The following is a 22,189-nucleotide window of genomic DNA, read 5'->3' on the forward strand; positions in this document are numbered from 1 at the left end:
GTAGAGTAATTCGAGAAAATGCTGACATGAAAGCAGAGCTAGCGCCAAAAATGTGGAAGGGCTGCCTCGCAGTGGAAGTGGAACATGTGAATCATAAAAAAGACTCCAGTGATAGTAAAGCTCACATACCATATTGCTCCTGTTGCCAGCCAAGGATTCCAATATTATTCAGTCAGGCAATTGCATGCACTCGAATTTTCACTGGTTGTATACAGGCGTATTTTGCGTATTCAGGCGTTATAAGGCCTTTTGAGTGTGCTGGAACATTGAGATTGCGCCCCGAGAGGTGGCAACTCCATTCAGTCTTTGCTTGTGAGCCGTGTAATGCTACATAGAAGACTGGCAGGATCGTACGAGTAATTGAGCAAACAGCAGGTGCAGCTTTTGGCACATACCCTCGAGCTTGTATGATGCATGCACACCAGCCCTTCATTGTTGAGAACTGCAAACCATTATTTTTGGTCCTCTGTGCAGATCAAATAGACCCTAAGGCCTCTGCTCTCACGGATCCTAAAAATGAAAGCAAGCATCCTAAGGTTCTAGGAAGATGCCTGATCATGAAAAGATGGTCACTTTGGCATCAGCACTAGTGTCAGGTCAGCCCCCTGCTCTCGGCATCTGTAGGGACAATAGGCAGCTGCAGGCCCACAAGATTTGCAGTGCGCTCTATCATTGAACGCTGCCTCTCCTCTGGATCAATGCCAATGTTGTAAGACAGCAGAAGCTCCTGTGTAGGCAGTCGCAATCGTGAGCAGCTTCACCAAAACAACCAGTTGGGGGGCTGTGAACTGGATCACACGAATGACACCTGTCTGGAGTTCACGATGTTCACCTGCGGGCGTGACATTTTCATAGCTATTGCCTGCCAATATGAGAGGAGATCAGGTGTGGTAAGAGCACTTACCTTCTCGTAGTTCACACCCTGCACGAGTTGTGCATAATCTTTCGCTAGTCGAAGTAGTTCCTGAACTTTTGCTGGATTTTTTTCTGTGGCATTGCGATGGAACTCTTCGACAATGTAGTCATGCCAGATGGAATTCTGGTTTCTGGAACTTATGCGATCCCGTACCGTACGCAATAGAATTCTATACACCTGTCTGACTTCTGCCATTGATGCATATTCAAGTCATCCGCGTTTCGGACTGAGAAGACTTTGATCAAAGCGTGCAGATCGTGATCTAAAACGTTTCAGAGGCTTGTTTCCACTTCCTGAAAGCTTCCACCAGGAACGTCACTTTAAATCTGATTAGTTCAGCTTCGTGTCCTTGGTCTATTTGTGCTCTCAAGGATGAGTTGAGGGGAGACCACATCAGGTGATCAGGATAGCATGTGCGCACAGCATGCACAGCATGTAGGATTGCTACAGGTCGGTCCATCTGTGCATGAACTCACCTGTACTTGTGACTGACTCTGGCAAGCAGTTTGAATGACTGTGACACTGCCGGTTCCGATGTGTAGACTTCTGCACCTTTTGGACATATGCATGCAATTGCATAGTCGCACAAATTACGCCAGCAGCATGCAACAATACATTTATATAAATATATGTGGCAAAGCTGCAAGCCACCGGTGATATTACAATTGATCAAGTCGTATGGCAATACAAGTCATATTACATCAAAGTCAACGGTGTGAGCACCAGCAGATTTCACACGAAATTGAAATGTCTTAGACAACACATACCCGGCAAAAACCGATTTGAGTCAACCTTTCTGTCTGTCATTCGCAACAACAAGTGTTTAGAGACACATATATGGGCAGAAGATAATCGTCACCCTTAGGTGCAGCACAGCAACAAGCTTACAGCAGAGCAGCTACTAAACTCTTGGAGGGATTATCCTGGCGCAGAGCTGTTGGTGTTGTTGAGGATCCCCCGCCCAAAGAACTCTGCAATAACGTTGAAGCCGTCTGTGCTGTTCTTGAGCTGCGTGAAGAACTTGTCCTGCGAAGCACACACAACTGCCGCATTCAGTGCGTGTCCAGCATTGGCCAGGAAGTCTGCAAATAGCTGAGGTAGTGCACTGTCTGTCCACCATGTCTCACAGCCCTCAGGCCTCTTGGAGGAGGTGTTTAAATCTCAGCGGGCCCATGCTGCAGACAGGCAAAAAGGGGGCTATCAAAGAGGGTCCTGGTAGTACCACGGTCACAACTTTCACACACAAATTCTGTCCGCAGGTCCCGATGCCCTGAGAGTGCACAAGCAAGGCCCCCAGCCCCCAGAAGCCCTGCTGTGAATAGAGGTGCGCTACAAGAACCTGCTCAGCGGCGCTGGCGTGCAGGTAGCAGCGAATGTACGAGGATATGTGGCTCGTCTAGATTTAAGGTTCGCAGGTATTGTTTATCGGTTCCAAATACTTGGTTGTAAAACCGGGGGTGAGACGTGAACCTGTTCGGCGGCGCCGGCGCGGAGGGAACGGCGGATGTCGAGGATGGTGCGGAACTGGGGGGCGCAGAGGGGGCACTCGCGCTCGTTCTCGCCCAGGCTTCGCGCATTGAAGGAGTGGCCGCACATGAAGTGCACCGCCGGCAGCTCCAGCGCGCTCCCGCTCAGCGCGCACCGGCTGTTCTGAAACACCCGCGCCTGCGCAGCCAGCTCAGCATTTTCAATTTCGAAATTCAAGCTGCTGTGAATGTGTCAGCCTCACAGCTGGTGCCAGAGAAGGCGGCAACTGAAACACCCACGTCCGCGATAGCCAGCTTGAACATTTTCAGAGTCAAATCCGCAGTGGCTATTCTGAAACATCCGCGCCTGCCCAGCCAAGCCTGAATGTATCAGTTATCGGATTTAACATATTGAGTACGGCTGGGCCTGGAACCCAGATGGGCCTGATATCTACACATGGAAGGGTGGAATGTGAAGACAAGAGAATTTGCGATGCTGCAAAGTGTGCATGCCCGTGTGGACCTCTGGAAAGTCAGGGTCCTCTTCCAAGGCTTTAGCTAAAAGCTTAGCACCACCGCCATCTCGATTAGCACGCACCAGCAACACGTCTTCCCAAGTCAGTTCAACAAGTCCTCAATTCTTCGTATGGGTGACAACAGGACGATATCTGCATGAGACCTGCTCTCCTTCAGACATAACAACAAGCTGCTTGAACCAGGACACGCACCTTGGTCTTGAGCTCGGTGATCTCTGCACGCATGGCGCCGGTCTCCTCCTGGAACCGAGCGATCACTTTACGGTCCTCGTCCACGGCAGCCGCCTCGGCCGCCAGAGTGCGCGCCGCAAACCCCTTGACCACGCTCAGTTTCAGCGCCGGATTTGCTGCCAGCGCTTGCAGCACCACCAGTGGGGGGAGCAGGCCCCCCGCCTCTATGTGCGCCAACACCTCCTTCACCTGCGCGCAGGCGCCACAGCAATATAACCTTAATCACATTTATTATTATTATTATTACACGCTTTTCCTGCCAAGAGGCAAGGTGCGTCCTGCAGAGAAGCTGCAGTTGAAGGCTGCCATAATCCTACCCCTTGTTGGACTCGCCAGATCCAAGCAAGACCCAATCAACCGTGGGCGCGGTGCTCAGTATTTATACCGCCCCCCGTCAGCCAGGGCCACACATCTTAACCACATTCATGTCGAGAAAAGACCGTGGAAGCTACAAAGGAAGGTGTAGAAGAGAGGGGGAGGGCTTGCAATGGTCGCGGCTTTGTTTCAACATGTTACCAGGCAGCCTCTGTCTGCGCCAGAATCTCCTTTACATGCATGCGGACGCCACTGGAACTTTAATCTTGGCCCTTGCAGGCACTGTCATGCTTGTGTCCAGTAAATATCATGAGCTGAGAGGGAGACGTGCACGAGCAACGGGCTTGCACATATGGCGGCATTGCAGCAGCAACAACAGATAGATGTCGCATAGGCGGTTTGGGTTCTATCACGGTTGCATTTGCTGCCTCGAGAGCGTCGCTTGTGAGCAATGGAACATTTTTAAAGAAGTTCTCTATAAATGTGAGGTCTGCCAGAGCTCTTGGAAAGGTTGCATGAGGGTTAAAACAAGCTTCTCAGCATGGGTCAAATCAGAGGGGTCACCTGCGCTGAGCAGTCATAGTTCTGGGAGCCAAAGTACTGGAGCACCTCCGTCCACAGGTGAGGGTCGCCTCCTCGGGACACATCCCCCAGCCTCGCACATGCCTCTATCAGCCCTGCATGGTCCCCCGCTGCCATGTGCACCTGCGCAATGAAACCAATTTGTTGGAAGGTCAATCTCAGGCAACTCTTAAATGCTGCTGCAGTGCAGCTGTCCCTCTGAGTACCCTGCAAAAGACAATCGTTCACAGGCTGAGAACTGCCTTAAAAGGCGTTCTCAGACTTTTAGTAAGTGACATGCACCACAGTCCCAGAGTTAGGTCACTTTGTCCTGAAAAGTGGTAACCTCAACAAAATGCTTCAGTTCAGCGCATAAGAATGAAGATTTCAGCTCGCCTGCAGAACTTCGCGGAAGAGGCGCAGGTTCTCATAGAGGAAGGTGAGGCCCGGGCGGAAGCTCATCATGCGGCAGAGCATAAGCGCATGATCCGGGTCGTAGCGCGGATCGTCGCCTGCCGGCCAGCCCCGCCTCAGGAGCTCCAACGCCTGCTCCCTGCAGAGGCACATGCCCCAGGATTACACACTTTGCGCAGGGCATAAAGTAGATTGGCGTATTGAGAAGCGCACTTTACCGGTGGTAAAAGCTAAGCATGCAATCCATCGCCCATGCTGCCTTGCACGCTGCAGGCCATGGAACAGATATCCCTCCTCTCTGCTGTGATACAGGGCCGCGTTTGACTCCTTGCTTATGTCCTGTCCTGGCCTGCTCTGAATGTTTAAAGAATCCTAGAGACCGAGCGAGCCAGGTTTGTTCTCCATCTCCATTGCAGCTTGCTTCTCTGCCTGACAGGTGTCTTTGACACTGATGGCAGGTCTTGTGCTAAGTGCAGTTTGCTGTGCGTTCCCGGCAGGATGTCACTCGTTGAACATAGATATGATCCCCTGAGACAAGGGAGATATAACCATTCCACCTATGAAAACATGCATGAGCACTTCCAGGCTGTAATTGCCATTTCTGAAGAATATTACACTGCACAAACAGTTGTCCGCCATGCAAAACCCCGAGCTGCATGGGACGTGCCAACAGCCCTGCACGCATGCACCACACTTCCTTCCGTGCCCTGCTTCAATTCACATTAATGGGCTCCGCCAAATTCACACCTGCGCTTGGTCTGGGAGGTGGAGGCCTCCCCGTCGGCCTCTTCGTCCGGCAGGCGGTCTGCCAGATAGAGCTGCAGCAGGGTGTGGTACAGGAATGCCTCTGACGGCGGGGCGCGCGTCGAGTTGAGCACAAACTCGCACAGCAGCATCAGCGCCTGCGGCCTGCATGCATCAACACCTATGTTCAGGGCCGTGACCCAATGTGACAGATGTATGCATGTGCAGAATGTGGACTGGCAATGTTAGCTGACATGCCAGACAGCCGTGCAGCAGGACAGCAGCATAAGGGCCTGCCGCCTGCATTCAGCACTGCCACATTAGGAGTGCTTCAGACTCTGATAATGATCATGGCCCCGGATGGTGGGAGATTTTGAGCACCGTGCTCACAATTGAAGGGGTTTTGCTTGGATCTGGTGAGTCCACCAAAGGGGTAGGATCTTGGTAGCCTTGAACTGCAGCTTGTCTGCAGACGCACCTTGCCTCTTGGCAGGATCTGGTGAGTCCACCAGAGGGGTAATATTTTGATGGCTTTGAACAGCAGCTTGTCTGCAGACGCACCTTGCCTCTTGGCAGGAAAAGAGTGTAAGGACAAGAATAGCAATGATCATGACGCTCGCCGCCAATTTGGGCAACCAGCAAATGTGCTGATAGATTTGCTGAGACTCGATAATGAAGCACAGATGGACACCAACTGGTTTTAATTCTCAAAAAAATGAGAAGCAAAGGAAGCAATCTGAGCCTCAACAAGCGCCTCAGACCGAGCCCAATTGTGACACATTGAGACCACCACGGGGTCATGCACTGAAGACTACCAAAAGCCTGGTTCAAGGTGGAAAGAGAAGGAGAGATGACTTTTCTGCTCACCGCTCTGTGTAGAGGTGTGCAAAGTCGGCAACCTTGGCAATCCAGTCCCCGTCGACCTTGCTCTCGTCGCCCATGTCAGTGCACAGCTGCATCAGCTGCGCCGTAGTGGCCTCCGCCCTGTTGTTTATCAGCGACTGCGCGCACATTTCTACCCCGTCAGACACCACGGGTATTCGCCTTTCCAGTCCTTCTCCAATTGCCGATTTGGTGATGGTGCATTTGCAGGTCCACTCCAGCAGACAGCACAGGTTTTCCCCATTCCAGTACTTCTTCAATTGCCGATTTAGTGATGCTGCAATTGCAGCATTGGTGACTCATCTGCTTCAATGCAGAGCATGTCAATATGCTACGATAGACCTCGTGAATTTAGATGCATTGTGATCCATCAGCCATCACACCGTGTGCAATGATCGTCAAAAAGTGCCCTCAGCAACCTGAGCAATACTGCAGATAGCAGTCAAGTGCAACACTCTAGCGGAGGGCTTCATTGCAGGGTCACCTTGCCGTGCCGGCCGAGCGCAGCGGCAGCCTGCTGGCGCGGTAGGGACTGCAGATACACGAGCGCCTCGTCATAGGAGTGGCAGTCTTCCAGTAAAATGTCCAGGTACCACTCCGGCTCGCCGGCAGACTGCGCTACTGCTAGCGCATGCTCGTAGTAGCCTGCCGCCCGGCACACCTGCGCGCACATGCCGGCACCTGCCGTAAGCATGCAATTCTCGAGTTCTTTTGTCTGGCCAGGTGCTCTGCTATGTGCCCCTCTGCAAAGATGCTCCTTGCAAAGCACCCATGCCCATCAAAGTCTCAAGCACTTGCAGCAATATCATGCCACACGATTTCCCTGTCGAGCTTTGCCGCGTGTAGCGTAGACGTAGCTGCGTCCAGGTGAAGGCTCTCTAGATAAAAGGCCAGATGATGGTGGAAGAGTAAATAGTATTTGGGATAAGAAGTGGGCATGAAGTGGAAGCAATTGCCTTGACAGCGGTCTCGACGTCAAAGGGGAGTGAGGAGGCGCCCTCAGTCGCGCCAGAGCCGCGCAGGAAAGCGTCCAGTTTGGCCACGTCCTTCAGCTTTGTGTAGCAGTTCAGCAGCAGCGTCGTGTGATCCGCGCCTGCCCGCCCCTGCACATTGGCAGAAGACACATCTTGCACAACGTTATCACCAGGCACAAGACGTGACCATTACAGTAGAATCACACACTCACAAAGCAGCTGCGTTCCAATAGGTGTCAGAGTATTTCACTTCCACTCAATGCTGTGCAGCGAGTAAGATAATGATTCAAGCATTTAAATCGAAACCTACCAGGGAGTGGAGCTGCTCCAGGTAGGAGGTCAAGTTGTGGATGCGTTGGGCGTCCAGGAATTTGCGGATGACATAAGAGGGTTCCAGGTAGCCTATAGTGGCAACGTACTGCCCCATGGCCGCGTCGTAGTCATGCTTTGCATAAAGATGGTCCCCGTAACGCCGCTGTATCTCTGCCACCATGCTCGGCTCCGCCTGGAGCGCCAGATGCACTCAGCATGTTGAGCAATTTAACTTTTGACATTTCTCACGCCCGCATTAATTCCCAGATTACTGTTGTCCCTCACGCAGGGACAATCCAATCATGGCAAGCGCAGGTTTTGGAGAAGCAACCAAGGACATGGAACCCACAGCCGTCAGATCTCCCAGTACCAGCTAGCGAATTCAGTAAATCTGCAAGCCAACATCGGGAGATTCAAAGGGTTTGCTGAAGATACCTTTCATTGATAGACGCTATGTGAACAGAAAACACAGGGGGTGTTCAGGTGAGGCAGGGATACTTTTGCGGCAGCTCTGACCTCTTCGCTGGTGGCCAGATTGAGGGAGACGAGGTACAGGCTCTTGCTGTACAGCAGCTCCAGCTTGGCGCTGAGCTCCTTTTCATGGAGGTAGGCAACGCCGCCGTCCGCCTGCACCACGACCACCTGGCCCCATGCCGTCTCCACATGCCGCGGCTCCTGCCAAAACAGGCACGAGCGCTCAGAGCTGAGCAGGGAAGGCATGAAGCTCAGAGTATGTCAACGGTAAAAGCAATTCTTATAGTCCATACTCTACTCGCAACCCAGACATTTCCTGCTGACGCGGGCCTGAACAGCTGCAGAGCACAATAATGCTTGAGAGGACTTCTAAGAGCAAAGCACACATGCACACGGAGAGCGTTTTCTAAAAAGTCCAAGGGTACGGCATTGTGCAGATGTGGGGTGCACAAACAAACCTGCTGCAGGGGCAGCGTGGCTGCTATGAGCTTGTTGCGCAGGTCGTACAGGTGCAGCGCGGTGGATGAGGGGCCGCCTCCAGGGATGCTGCTGCGAGTGACTGACACCAGATAGTGCCTGAGCCACCTTAGGCTGCGTTTCTGACCTGCAAAATCAATGATATCGCCTTGAAAACCGAGCAAGCTTGACATCCCATCCACATGCCAAGGATAAAAAGAACGCAGTGGCGTGTCTCTCATTTTTTTGACGGTTTGTAAAGCACACTGTTATTATTGTTGGCGGCCGACGCACGCTGATACCCTTGCTGGACCTCCAGCAACCGCAGCAAAGGAGAATGTTATGCTGCTTCCTCAAGTGGCCAGACACTCGGCACTGGGCTTTAGGCAAGAGGTATTCCATCGTGCAGCAGGCACTGAAGTCTCAGCGAAGGGTGCCAGAGACGCTGCATCCCAAAGCGTTTACCTTCGAAAACAAAGCAGGGGCCACGGCCGTCCATAGAGTAGAAGTAGACGGCTTCAGGCCGGGCCACAACGAGGTCTCCTGAGCTGGTCTGAGTAGTGCTGTCACGCTCAGCGCCCATCTCATCCAGCAAGGACTGCATGCACACGCAAGCCCTCAAGGCATGCAGCAACACCGCAAGTGAGTGTTACAAGACAGCACCTTTAAGGCAACATGCATGTAAGTTTGGTGTCAGAACGCTGCAGAATGCAACATGCAGCACATGCAGAACATGCTTCAATTGCTGGACGCATTGAGAAAGATTACCTTGCCAGATGTGGCGATATCGAAGGCCACTGTCTGTGACTGGGTGACGGCAAAGAGGCAGAGGTTGCTGCCTTCGCCTGACAAACACATGACCTAGTGAACAGAAACCCAGCTGGCAGAGCAAGCCTTATAAGGTCTCCATTTTCTTCTTGCTTTCAGGAAAAGGCTGGGTCATGGTGAGGCAATTTGTTCGGTGCTCTTGCACACAAGATGCTCAAAGCATGGTACTTTCTTCCATGGTCGGCTGCACCTGTGAATGCCATGCCAGTGATGGGCTCTGAGGCGTTCCCTTCTCGCACATGCAGCACGCTCCGCTGCAGCTTCTCCCGACCTGCATGGAGGCCAAAGTCTCCTATTAGTATCCATGATAATAGGTCATGCATTCGCACCGCGTAAGTGAACTCACATTTGCGCTCAATCCAATTGGCAATTAGCCAGTGGGCTCTCTTCTCTCAGCTGCGCTCAAGACTGGCAGCAAGACGAGGCCCTTCAGACACAGCTCAGCCGGCCGGTAGGAGGAACCTCAATCTTGAGCAGAGCTCGAGCTTGCTATTCCATGACCTGCCTGAGGTCGTCAAAATGCCATGCACGCACGTATGAATCAGATTATTTAAATGTAGCCCATCAGTCTCATGGCATTGATATCAGCAGCTAGACATGCATGCGTGCTGGATGCTGCATGCATGCAGCGGCTCGCACCGAGCTCCCCACGCAGCAGATGGATGTGGCTGGCAGAGGTCCCAATAGCGATGCTGAAACGAGGCCATGCAGCTTCATGCACCTGCAGCCCAGTCACCTCCACCTCCGGCGCCTTGGAGGCTGCAGGGAACACCTTGATCGTGCGCACCAGCGCTGGGGAACCACCCGCAGGAATAACTTCCAGGTTCCACACCTGTCAGTCACATCCCTTTTTGATATTACATTTCATCTTGAGCACATCAGAATGTCTCTATGAGGTGCAGCGCCAAGGCAGACTTTGCTATGGTGTGCTCGGCATGGTGACAGCCACATGCACCGGAGTTTGATGCCATGATCACAGCAATGATGGCTGCACGCAGATGCATTAAGTACCTTGAGCTTTGTGGAACCCATGGACGCGTCATCCCTGCCCAGTGTGATGAGGAGCTTGTGCTCCTGCATGCAACAGAAATTGTTTGATGAACAAAAGCCAAGACCGCCCCGACATGGACAGGTCTTGCCTTTGTGGAGATGCAACATCTGTTCAAACAGGCGGTTATGTGAAGTCAGTCCTACCTTTAAGCACACCATCTGCACGACCCTCTGCTGGTGGGCCTCAAACGCCACCTGGTTTGTGAATGCCCTCTCATACAGAATCACCTGCAGCAGCGGTGTAATTGTACATCCCTGTCCATGCCTCGTGAACCTCAGAAGACTTAATAGTCGAAAAAGCGTTCCCGATCAAGAGAGGTCTGCGATTCTTCACTTCCTACCTGACCATCGTCACAACCGAATGCGATGTGATCTGCGCTTCCGCTGCAGCACGTTGTGTTCTCTGGAAGCTGCACTCCTCTCCGATCATCTTTTTCAAAGAAGGAAAACTTCTTCCATCCAAGGCTCATGTTCCCACACTAAGTGTTGAAGCGAACCACCTTCAATGCCAATGGCCTTCCATAGTGCCACTGAACACGGAAGTGCTTGAAGGAACAGACCATATATCACAAATCTGGAGCTTTTGCCAAGGGGCCATTTACAAGGGTTTCATATTCAAATCAATGGTCTTCTAATATATCAGACTCGTGATGATGTATGAATACTGAGCTTATGCTCCATGACCTGCATTTCTTGTAGGGCTTCCCTCTAGCTCTTGCAAAGAAATACTTCAGCAACAATCAAATCAATGCCCAGTTTATTGAGCAAGGAGTAAAGATCGAAAATAGAATGCATGGAGGGAACGTTACTCTCCACGTTACCCTACTCATGTACAGCGTGCTGCGACGCAAACAATCCAGATGAGCAATGCTCAAGGACTCAATCTAGTAATGGCCCTTCCAAAATATGCTTGAATGCATAGAGCATCCTATCTTGCCAGCCCTGTGTTCGCCCTGAGAAAAACTGTTAATGGTGGGCTCGCACAGGATTGCTGCTTGCAGTGGACTTGAAATTCATGGCAGAGCAAGTAGAGCACATCAAGTGGGTGCCAAACACACGCTTCATGGTGGACGGATTCCGATTCCAGTCTTCTCGCTGCAAGCATTATTGGCTGTCACACTACCACTCGGACCACACCACAGGTGACTGCTCCTGAAGCCTGTCAAATATCCTTATCGTCAACCTTTTTAGCTTTCAAGCGTAAGCTTGTTTCGAACTCAGAAGAGATTGCAATTCTTTCCACCTGCAGCTTTTGAAGACTGTCAAGGTCAAAGAGGCCACCAGAGCACAGAATACGTGTTGTGGCATGGCGCTCTGTTTATCATTTCTCAACATGCTGTCCAGACGATATTGTGTGTAGAGTGAAACAACAACAAGGCTGAGCATGGTACTGCCACCCGCAGGCCTGACCACATCCTTCAGCTCCGGCACCATCTACTGCAGCGCTGTCACCGCCAATCTGCTGGTCAAAGACATGCACATCAACCCCAGCTGCATCCAGCCGCTGCCGCTGAACATTCCCCTCCTGGTCGATGGCATCAATGTGACCCTCATTGATGCCAACCACTGCCCTGGAGCCGTCCTGTTCCTCTTCAAGACACCCCCTCCCCCTGGCAGCGAGTTCAGTGAGCAGGTAGTCTTTGCAGGACCTCAAGATGGCCCACCTTCCTTCCCTGCGCATGCACAAACACCTTTATGTGTCCACCATTTTATTCGGATGACATCTGTACATAAGTGCAAGAAGCTAAGTGCCTGCACTCGAAAGGAATCTAACGCTGCTCAATTCCTGCTAGGACTGTTGGACTGTGTGCTAAGGCTTCTGACCGCCATTACTCAATGTCATCATGGTTGCTGCTGCATGAAATTTGGCGCAGTTCAGCATGGACAGCGGTGCTGTGTTCAGGTGATCCTGCACACTGGGGACATGCGCTGGCACCCGCGCATGGGGCGACACCCTGCACTCAAGAACCAGCGCATTGACATGCTCTTCCTGGACACCACTTATGCCTCGCCAAAGCATGTCTTCCCCTGCCAGGTGAGCTGCCCTCTTCCTTCTGTCATCCTCATGCTGATTCTCCAATCAGCGCCACCAAGATAGAGACCTCCCTGATTCTGGGAGCATTGGCGATTCATGTACCTTGAGAGAGCCTTGACCCCAAGTTTAGCACCATATGGGACCACGGTCAGCGCATTGTGTTCTTGTATTGCTTTGGAATAATTTGATGGCCTGAAAACAAGCCTTCATCGTTTGTGTCCTGGTGGTTATACCCACACCGGGGCATTTCCATAAGGGGGCGAGATCTACCTGCCTGGATAATTGCGCCATGCCGGGATACCCACCGGCATGGGGTTATGCTTCTAGGCTACATCTCATTCCTTCTCTGCATTCCTATTCTTGTCGTCGCTTCTCCACATCTTGACAAATTCACTGGTGCAAGCCACATTCAAAATCTGTGTGGGGCAGGCTGGGAGTGACCTTGGCTGTCTGAGTTTCTTGCAGCTCTTGGCGCGACTTTTGCAAGGCAGGGATGCAGGCCTTGGAGCTCTTTCAAGTGCGAGTGCGAGGCATGCGAGCGGGGTTTCTACCCTTGAGTGAGTCATAATTGTTCTAATATTGATCTTTATTTCTTCGTTGGCCGTAGGAGGACGCCATTGCAGATATTGTCAGGGTGATGAAGCAGGAAGCCAAGGCTCGTCCGGGCACGCTGTTCATCATGGGTTCGTACCGCATCGGCAAAGAGCGCGCCTATCTTGGCGCGGCCAAGGCCCTCGGATGGAAGGTGCATGTGAATGCGGACAAGCTGCGGGTGAGGCTTCCTCTTCCCACACCTATCTACTTTGTATCCATCACAGGATTTTCCTGCATTCCAGGAGGAGCTGCTGCAGATATGAGCATGCAGTGCTCCTCTAACGAATTGCATTGTCTCGTTCCAGGTAGTGGCGTTTCACATCCTCTTATCAGTCTGTCATCTGCATGATGCAGGTAGCAAATGGGCCAAGAAGCCCTGAGCGGTCTCCTCTGCCTGATTTCTCAGCCAATTGTACTGTTGGTGAAGCACCACTAGGCTGCAGACTTTTGTAGGCTCCGCAGACATGGCTGCAGACGCCCTGCGTGTATGCCCTACGGCCTCTGGCTTTGGCCCTGTGATATGAATAAAAATTGTTGGTGCAGGTGCTGCGGCTGCTGGGCCTGCCCGAGAATGACATGGCACTGCTGACGCGCGACGCGGCTGCTGCGCGCATCCACGTCAGCTTCATGGGCAAATTACTCACCCCCGATGCCCTCACCGACCGCATACGCGCCGGCCCCTGGACCCATGTTGTTGCCTTCCGCCCAACAGGTCAGCGCGCCCCATTGTCTGCACAGTGATGTAGAGTAGAGCCAAGCTGTGGGTGCCTGCGCTTGAATTTGCCTTGCCTCCATGCATGGCAAGACAATACATGTCTTAGACAACCGGGAAACACAAACCCTTGCAGCAAGTAAACTTATCATGCAAGGTTGCTTCAATCAGGCAGCTGATCTCAGTGGCTGCCTGGTCCTTTGCTACTTGCAATTCCACGTTTCTCAAGACCCTGACAAGCATCCTTGGTTGGATTGGAAATGCTGATGCGTTTCAGCTCTGCCTCGCAGGTTGGTCCTTCCAGAAGAGCGGGCTGAGCTGTCGGCGCGAGGGTGACGTGGCAATTTACGGCGTTCCCTACTCAGAGCACTCCTCCTTTGCAGAGCTGCGCGACTGCGTCAAGACTCTGCGGCCGCGCCGCATCGTCCCCACCGTCAATGCCTCGACGCCGGCTGCCGCGCGCGCTCTGGTCGACAGGTGGGCCCACCCAGGATCCACCCCTCGATTGATTTCTTTTCCTCTAGCTACTAAGATGGTTCAATACACTAGGTAAATTTATGTTGAAACTTACCAACAAGGAAGCCTTGGAGTAGTTTTGAGTGGGCTGCTGCAGCTCTCAAAGGGGCAGGCATGTTGGCTGTTATGGCACGCAAACACCTTTATGACAACAGACACACGTTTGTGGCGTGCCTGTGCCCCTGCCGGCAAGCGCGACAGGAGGTGCTCTGCTGCCTTGTTGGTGATGTGTGACGTCCGCATGTGCAGATTTGCGGATGTGATGGATCTGTCGAAGGACCGCTCGCGGCTGGACTTCTTCCTGCGCAAGGCCAAGACGGCACCCTCCAATTTGCCCACAGCAGCTCCCTGCAGCCTGTCGAAAAGTTGCCCCATCATCCCCTTTGCGCCAGCAGCAGCAACAAGGGACACACATACAGATGCACAGGCGGCAGCTTCCGGGCAGCCGGCATCCGCCGCGATGCAGAGCGTGCACAGCGCGCCGGCCGAGCTGGCGGCTCACTCAGCGCCAGGTGGCGCATGCTTGTGCTCAGAAGCCGGGCGCGGCTGTGATGGGGAAGAGGAAAACGGCTGCTGGTCGGAGGCATGCAGCGAGCGGGGTGAGGATGCAGATGGAGAGGGGGACGCCGCGATAGACCTGGTCTCACCAGAGAAAATTGCAGCCCCACACAAGGAGTGGCGGGAGCAGCGGTCAGGGGTTGGCGAGCGGCGAGTGGGGGAGATGAGAGAATTTGAGCAGGGAGATAACGTATCGAACGCGCAGCGTGCAGAGCGCGCGGCAGAGCTGGTGCATCTGGGATTGGACAGCCCGCCGCAGATATGTCCAGCCGCTGAGGCGCCATCTGCGGCTGCAGCTGCGCCGCTGCACAGCTGTGCAAGCGATGAAGGGCCAGTTACTGATCCGTGGCCGCCGGAGAGTGTTGCTGAGGCTGATGTAGATGATCAGAGAGGGGAGGAAGCAGAGGGGCGGAAATACCAGTGCGCCTGGCCGCAGCCGACGGGGAGGGCTGACCCGGAAGGTGACTCAGCCAATGACTCCTGGAGCAGCGATTCGTGGGACGACACAGTCAGGCCGGCCAGTCAACTGGATGCGCAGGACCTTCCAGCGAAGGAGAGCAATGAGGGTTGTGACAGGACTCAACTGGCACAGTTGTCAGGCTGTGACCAGCAGCAGTTGGTGCCTGGCCTCAGACCTGAGCAGCTGGAGGCTGCGCACAAAGCTGCTGCCATTGGGCTGCACTGGAAGAGCAAGCCAGCGGTCATGCCTGCCATGCATGTGGGAGTAGAAGGGCTGGCAGAAGGGGAGAGCACTCGGAGCAGAACAGATGCCGAGGCGGCAAGTAATAGCAGCAGCCAAGGTGATAGGACTGAGGCTGTGCCAAAGGAGGCAGCAGTCGACCTATCAGCGGTTGACGTGGCGGAGCAGGAGCGTATCCTGCGCATGATCGAGCTGCAGAGGAGGGCGCAGCCGAGGAAGAGCGGCAGCGAGCAAGGGCCTACGAGAAAAAGAGGGCCGGCTCTGGTCGCAGGAGGCAACGCCGTCGCTATGGTGCATGGTGGTGTGCTGGGCACCCAGACAAAGCGGCGGCAGCTATCCATAGGGGCCTTCATCTTCAAGGCACCCTCAGCCAAAGATTGATCTGGAATTCTCCTCTTTCCGCCTCTCATACCGGCACGCTCCTAATTCTGATCAGATGCTGACATGAAAGCACAATTTTGGACAGCTCATACTTGCAGTAGAGCACAATGGGTATTCATTGTACGGCTTGAAAGCAGCCAGTGTATGTGACAGCTCCACATGTGATTGCACCATCAAGTGAAGTGAAATGTGTACCTTATATGATGTACCTTGTTGGTGTACTTTTAATTTTATTTTGACAATTTTGTTGTTCGAAATATTTAATTGGCGTGCGTGAGGCGCTTGAAAGGCAACTAAAGGAACGCACGAGCTGTAGAGGGTTATTCAAGGCCTTGAGCTAGCTAGGAGGGAACTTGAGCAAGATTGCATCCGCTGGGATCTTGACAATGTAAAAAGGGCCAAGAAAGATTGGCAGTATCGAATCACAAACAAATGTGCTGTCAACATTAACATCAGAATGCTCTTTACAACGGTGACAAATGTTCCATGTTCTCTGCATCAACCTCCTCAGTCCATATAGACTCCCTCAGAGACGATCAAGTAAACATCTCTAACGAGACAAAACTAATGAATACTCTTCTCAGTCATTCTCAACAATGCACATCCACTCCTCTCTGAAGCAAACCCGCCGTTCACCCACGGCGACGCTCGATCAAGTTCATTAAGTCTCTAACAAAGTCATCAGATTTACCAAGCCGGCAAGTGCTGCATGACAAGACTTGCCCAATCCCTCATGCCAAGCCTCTGCTGCTCTGATTAATTCGCAGACAGTCGCCTCATACTGAAAACCGCGTCTCAGGTTTCGCAATCTAGAGCAGCGCGTCAGCATGCGCGTGCTGCATGCCGGCATGTGCGAGCATGTGTGCGCACACTCAGGCAGTGGCCAGCGCTGGGCCGTTGGTGAGCTCCAGGGTGATCTTGTCGAGCTGGCCCTTCACTGACAGGTCGATCTGGCTGCTGCCGTACTCCACAATGAAGCCGGCGATGAGTGACTCATCGATGACGGGCTTGAGCTTGATGTTCTTGGATCCAGTCAGCTCCTGCAGCTTCTTGGCGATCAGGAATTGCTGCTCCTGCTCCAGCCTCACCGCTGACCTCAGCGTCGCCACCTGCGCAATACGCACAGAAACTTGTTCAGGAGAACTCTGCGGCGGGGATAAAGCAAATGCCCTGCTTTGAACTGGACAGCTAACCTACCATCCTAGCCCTCGGCAGAGACGCCTTCCGTGGCCCATTGGCAACTATCAGCTAGATTCTGGATATAGATGAGTAAGGAGTTCTCAGAATTCCTTTGCCTCGCAAGAAAACCAGACATGTCTTTGTATCCCTGCCAGGCACCTGCATGTCTAAGAGGTAAAATTGGCACCTGGGGGTCAGCCTTCATTACAAGTCTTTGAACTGCTGCTGCATGATGTTCACTTCCAAGGCAGCCATTCCTATTTTGTCTGGCGCCCGCTCTGCCTTGATATCTGCATCTTTCTTGTACCTCTTCTACAGCAGCAAACGGGAGCGCAAACGGCTCGCACCTGGGTGTCTGTGAGCTTGCAGTACTGGATCTCGAACTGGTCGAAGATCTCCTGGATGGCGACCAGGCGGTCCTGGTCCAGGAGCAGGTTGAGGAAGTTGAGCGTGTGCTTGCTCAGGCCGGCGTCGTTTGCCAGGCTGGACAGCAGCTCGCGCTTGCGCTTGTCCGCAACCACCGGGTTGAACAGAAAGTCCTTCACGTCCGGGGTCTCCTTGAACGCGCTCTGCACGACAAGATGACACAACAGCATTCAGCACACTCGAGCACGGGAAAGCTATTGATTGAATTGAGAGTGCAACGGTGTGTTTGTGCAGCAGCAGACTAGCAGCACCAGATTGTGGACACTTGAGAATCTCAGCATCTGCTCGATCCAGAGGCCAGAGAAGGAAGGAGAGATAATTGGGGCTTGCACGCTGCTCAACTACCCCCCACTTTTGAGCGGCGCTGTGCATGGCAAACACTCCCATACAACGTGGCTTATTTGCGATTGGTATTTCTGCCCCATTCCGCATTTGCAGAACAACGACACGCTGAACCATGAGGACCCGAGAGGTGGCTGGACAGTTGCATTGATTTATGAGCTACGTGATCTTCACTGACCTGAAGGGAGTCCACATCTGCATGTACTGTGTCCAGGGCGTTCTTGCCCTGTGCTAGGTCCACCAAGGCGTTAGCGTAGACGGCAGCAACCTTGTCCACGTCTCCCTGCAGCAAAGATCACATCTTGATCGCGTTACATTCTGGGTGTGCACACTGCACATGATTCACAACCCTCTCTCTGGAACAGCAGCCTGCGCTCTTGGGGTCAGCACAATCTTTGGCAGCATTATTATACATTCAATCGATATTGCTTGACCCCAAAAATCGCACACTGCTTTTGCTGAAAGTTGTATCCACTTATTGAGGTCCAAAACTTTGTTGGAGCAAGCTGTTGAAAGGGGCACGATTCTACAGCGGGGCCTCTGCTCAACAGCTTGTTTCATGCTGCACTCACCGCCATGCGGGTGACTTGGCGAGCATTCTGCCTTCTGAGCTGGGGCCTGCTAGCCAGGAGGACCTTCGGCCTGCCTGCAAACTGCTGGAGGGCTGATGTGGGTCTGCAGGTGCGCGCGGCCATTGTCTCGGAGCAGGCAAACGCGGTGGCCATTGCAGCGATTGCAGATCCAAAAGTTCAGGCTCACGCGCGCAATGCACTCCTTTCACTCGCTTGTGGCTCGCAGAGTTGGCCGGCCTCATCTTATCGACCCCCAATGTAATCCGGACAGGCCTGATTAGGCCGTTTAGGGGCAGGGTTTTCGGGGAGTTGTACTGATGTTGCCAACACTACAAACCAAAGATGAAAGTGCAGCCTGTATCTGGGGACAGAATGATGGCTGCTGACTGTCACATGACATGAACGACGGGCCCTTTGTAAATCTTGCATGTTCACTCTTAAGTGTAATTACATTATTGAGCGCTCAGCTAGCTTGTGTGAGCATGCATGCGCATTTGCATTTGCATTTGCATTTGCATTTACAAGAGCTACTCCTAGTTGCCAGGACGGGACAAGAGTGCGTGAAAACTCAGCCGCCCAGGGCCTCTTCTACAACATATGAGTGTCAAACCCCAGAATCTTCAACATTACGCAGATCTGAAACACTCCAATGCTCTTCAATCTAGTAAGTCACTGGTAGTGACTGCATGCATCTGCCGCTGTCTCCAGCCTAGAATTTGGCTAACTTTCAATCTGACATGCCGCAAAAGCAGGTGCACAAAAACCGAAGTAACAATGCCTCAGAGACACTGGCTCAATCCACCAAGGCCACGTCATATTGATCTGTCTAGACCCATTCCCATGTAATGGACTAGTAAGAATTGTCATGGTCGTTACGACACCCTCAGGGAAATGGTCCATCGACAGCTTGATGTAAGGAACAGCTATTCATTGAAGTCCTATATAAGACATATGTATTCAGGAGTGACTAAGACATGCTTATGCACGAAGGCAGGCCTTGCGAGAGTGCTTGCAGAGTACAGGAATCCTTTGTTGCTTCAAGGACAGGCACACCACCACAAACCAGACATCATTGTAACCATAAATATTACAATCCAATCTTCTCTGGTGGTGCGATAGCCTTGCAGAATTCGCATGCTTTCATCATTGCTCATCTTTGACGGCGCCGTTCGGCACACCTGCAGCCTGCTGCTGCTGCTGTTGCTGCTGCAGCAGCTGCGCTGTCGTTGGCGTAGCCGACAGCGCCTTGTCATGTGCACCTGTCCGCAGCTGATCGCTGCTGCCAGGCAGGCTTGGCTGCTGAGGAAAGGACCCAGCATGCTGCGCTTGCTGCTGCGAGGGGCGCAGCTCAGGCTGGATCCCGGGCGGCCCGGCCGGCGCAAGGCCGGCGCCGGCGAACGGCCGCGCGCCGCCGGCCGGCCGCGGCGGCTGCACCGGCCCACCGGGGGCCGTCCAGGGACCGCCGCGCTGCAGCAGCACCGGCAGGCCCAGCGGCATTGTCCCCACCGGCGGCTGCTGCGGCCGGGGGTGCCCCTGGTACGCGGCCGAGGAGGTGATTGTCGGCGCAGAGATCATCCCCGGCATCGGCTGCGACTGCGGCGCGGCCATCTTCGCAGGCGCTGGCGGCCGCGGCGAGAGCACGATGGACACCGACGGCTGCGGCGGGCCGCCACGCCGCAGCGGGGGCGGCCGCACGGCGCCGGCTGGCCGCGGCGCGCCCTGCTGGTGCTGCATGGCGGGCCTGTAGGAGCCTGCAGGCCCGGGGAACGGCCCCTGGCGACCTGCGTAGTCTGCAGCGTCCGGCGTCGCTCTTGGCGGCGTCAAAGTTGGGCCCTCGCCATGCCCCTGCTGCCTCATGGGCGCTGTCTGCTGCTGCTGGCCCAGACCTGGAGACACCCACGCACAAAAATCAAGCTCAGACACACGCACCGCTTCTGCCTTTAACTATAGCACACATGTGCCGATCAATGGCACAAACCATCTTGTGACAACAAGTGCACTTGCTATTCCACAGGGGATTTTAGTAGTGCTGCACACCTGCGGGGCGGCCCAGCGTGGAGAGGTTGACCATGCGCTGGGCTGAAGGCTGGCTGGCTTGCAGGCCGCCGGGGCTGCCAAGGGTGAGAACCCTCACATTGCCGCCCAGCCCCTGCCCTGGCATCACCGGACTGGCTCCTGCAGCACAACACATAGCGTGATTACCCCTGCCGTCCACCTAGTACAAAGACTTTCACATGTGATACAGATAGACATCCTCACATGAAGTTCTGTTGAGAAGGGGCAAGCATGGCACAGAATAGGCAATTTTTGCTTGATCAGTGAAAGATGAGGGGGGCCCTCGCACCAGATCTTGACATTCCTGGGCTGTTGTTGATGAAGTAAGCCGGCCGTGGAGAGCTCATCGGCGATGTCAGCTGTGGGGAGCCCGTAATGGAGCCCAGCAGATTCCCTGCAGAAATCATCGTTCGCCATGAGTCTCGAACAGTGTTCATGTCATATCAGAATTTCGAGATGGTCGCCCATGTGAGAACCTAAATCCCTAAATCAAGATACGCTGCACAGACCTCCTGAGCACACAAACCCTGGGCAAGACGGCAAGTGCTTTTGTTTGTTAGGCTCACCCCCTCTCAATCATTGCCAAGGACAGCTCGGGTCCCAGATTGACAGCTGCAGACCAGCATTCAGCCGAGCACCTCACATTATACAGGAGCTCTTAGGGAGGCAAAAAGTATGGGTAACACACCGGGCACGGCGGCCAGCGCGGCGCTAGCTGTGGCGCGGGCGGCAGCAGTGGCGTCGAAATCCGCGGCCGTCTTCTTCTGGACGCGGTCGAGGATTTTCTTGAGGATGAAGTGGTACTCCTGCAGCACCGCGCGCTCCTGCGCCTCGTACACCCCGCTCGGCACATTCGCGGCAGCTGCCGTCGGCGGAGCCCCTGCACCATGCACACCATCTTATTGATATCATCAATACACACTATCCCTGCCAAGACATGCAAGTGGTGCCCGAGCAGACAAGCTGCAGGTACCGTCTGCGAGCATAATCTTGGCCCCAGGTGATCTCCAAATCCACAATCTCCAATCTCTGGTGCAAAGGCATACTGCCCAGAGCGGCATGCTGTGACCGGTGAAGCATGTCCCTTCCAAAACAATTGAGCAGCCAGACATGTGGCTGACAATAGACAACGTCGTGAGGTACAGGCTTAAAAGGCCAGAGATACAACGCACCTGACTGCTCTGGTGTCCGCACGGCTGCGCCCTCCTGTGTTACGCCCACTGTGGTGCCAGGGCCGTCCATGTTGGTGTCTCCATCTGCGTCAAGGCTCTTGCTGCCTGCAGCGCCCGTCCCAGCCTGCAAAATACAAAGCCACTAATGTTCACAGATTTCCTCTGCTAACTACGACAACAAAACCTTCATCACACAGCGTCATGTACTTGCGAAGGTGGCCATCTGACAGTGGACTTCATTCGGGCTTCATGGACACAGTAGAATTATTGGTGATTTCGTGGTGGAACAGTAGAATAAGTGAAGTACGGCTGAAACGGCTTAGATGGCAGGGGGGCATTGCGCACCTCTGAGGGCTGCTCAGAGGGTGGTGTAGTCTTGGCGCTCGCTTGCTGCAGCTTCTGCTGCTCCTCCTGCGCCACCAGCAGCAGCAGCGAGCACATCTCCTCCACGCCGCCTCGCTTCACCATCTGCACAAAACATGATGATCACAACTCTTGATTGAACATCAAGGGCTCAACGTGCGGCATCTGACTGGTGTGATAAATTAAGAGGGCAGGCTGCTGCACCCATTAATCCTCTTGGATTCAATACAGGCGGCTTTGAGATCCGCGGCACCTGGCTACTGGGGGGCCACATGCAGCAGACGCACCACTGTCTCCCCAGTAGCTTGGCAGCGGGGCCCCGAGCCATTTGTGTTTGCAGATGGACACACCCCACTCACTCTTCACAGGCCCTCTAGAGCGTCAAAGGCAGACACGCAGAAGTGGCACCATCAGTCAATGAGGAT

General features: G+C 53.7%; 4 protein-coding genes across 4 annotated transcripts; 1 reads left to right on the top strand and 3 right to left on the bottom strand.

The window, feature by feature from the left end:
- Positions 1–312: 312 nt before the first annotated feature.
- Positions 313–1,271, bottom strand: COCSUDRAFT_54555 (hypothetical protein). Its single transcript, XM_005644093.1, has 2 exons — positions 905–1,271; positions 313–727 (listed from the first exon to the last, which is right to left on the bottom strand). Exons 1-2 carry the CDS (start codon positions 1,109–1,111, stop codon positions 593–595), a joined length of 342 nt encoding a protein of 113 aa, XP_005644150.1. The 5' UTR covers positions 1,112–1,271; the 3' UTR covers positions 313–592.
- Positions 1,272–1,834: 563 nt separating this feature from the next.
- On the bottom strand, positions 1,835–10,629 carry COCSUDRAFT_58352 (hypothetical protein; the record flags this gene model as incomplete). The annotated part of the gene is made up of 19 exons (XM_005644094.1): positions 1,835–1,942; positions 2,387–2,581; positions 3,111–3,338; positions 4,029–4,169; positions 4,431–4,578; positions 5,187–5,348; positions 6,051–6,184; positions 6,550–6,726; positions 7,028–7,168; positions 7,350–7,544; positions 7,868–8,026; positions 8,284–8,429; positions 8,747–8,879; positions 9,050–9,126; positions 9,300–9,380; positions 9,749–9,941; positions 10,121–10,183; positions 10,304–10,387; positions 10,501–10,629. The coding sequence occupies 19 exons, from the start codon at positions 10,627–10,629 to the stop codon at positions 1,835–1,837; spliced, it is 2,694 nt and encodes an 897-aa protein (XP_005644151.1).
- Positions 10,630–11,204: 575 nt separating this feature from the next.
- COCSUDRAFT_5302 (DRMBL-domain-containing protein) lies at positions 11,205–13,954 on the top strand (the record flags this gene model as incomplete). Its single annotated transcript, XM_005644095.1, has 6 exons — positions 11,205–11,301; positions 11,563–11,792; positions 12,063–12,194; positions 12,802–12,966; positions 13,332–13,500; positions 13,791–13,954. Coding segments are annotated over 6 exons (957 nt in total), but the record flags the coding sequence as incomplete, so codon positions are not given.
- Positions 13,955–16,104: 2,150 nt separating this feature from the next.
- On the bottom strand, positions 16,105–18,361 carry COCSUDRAFT_31039 (chloroplast ATP synthase subunit delta precursor). The gene is made up of 4 exons (XM_005644096.1): positions 18,175–18,361; positions 17,781–17,885; positions 17,182–17,403; positions 16,105–16,764 (listed from the first exon to the last, which is right to left on the bottom strand). The coding sequence occupies exons 1-4, from the start codon at positions 18,325–18,327 to the stop codon at positions 16,528–16,530; spliced, it is 717 nt and encodes a 238-aa protein (XP_005644153.1). The 5' UTR covers positions 18,328–18,361; the 3' UTR covers positions 16,105–16,527.
- Between the last annotated feature and the right edge of the window lie 3,828 nt (positions 18,362–22,189).

This window comes from Coccomyxa subellipsoidea (assembly GCF_000258705.1).
Source record: "Coccomyxa subellipsoidea C-169, whole genome shotgun sequence".
In the NCBI taxonomy this organism is placed as follows: Eukaryota; Viridiplantae; Chlorophyta; class Trebouxiophyceae; family Coccomyxaceae; genus Coccomyxa; species Coccomyxa subellipsoidea.

Bases quoted from the DNA above. Each gene is read 5' to 3' on its own strand.
- COCSUDRAFT_54555 (XM_005644093.1), bottom strand. From the start codon at position 1,111: ATGGCAGAAGTCAGACAGGTGTATAGAATTCTATTGCGTACGGTACGG. The intron at 728-904 runs GTAAGTGCTCTT...CTGCCTACACAG, and splicing joins AGGGTGTGAACTACGAGAAG to GAGCTTCTGCTGTCTTACAA.
- COCSUDRAFT_31039 (XM_005644096.1), bottom strand. From the start codon at position 18,327: ATGGCCACCGCGTTTGCCTGCTCCGAGACAATGGCCGCGCGCACCTGC. The intron at 17,886-18,174 runs GTGAGTGCAGCA...TCTTTGCTGCAG, and splicing joins GCCAAGTCACCCGCATGGCG to GGAGACGTGGACAAGGTTGC. The intron at 17,404-17,780 runs GTCAGTGAAGAT...CTTGTCGTGCAG, and splicing joins CAGATGTGGACTCCCTTCAG to AGCGCGTTCAAGGAGACCCC.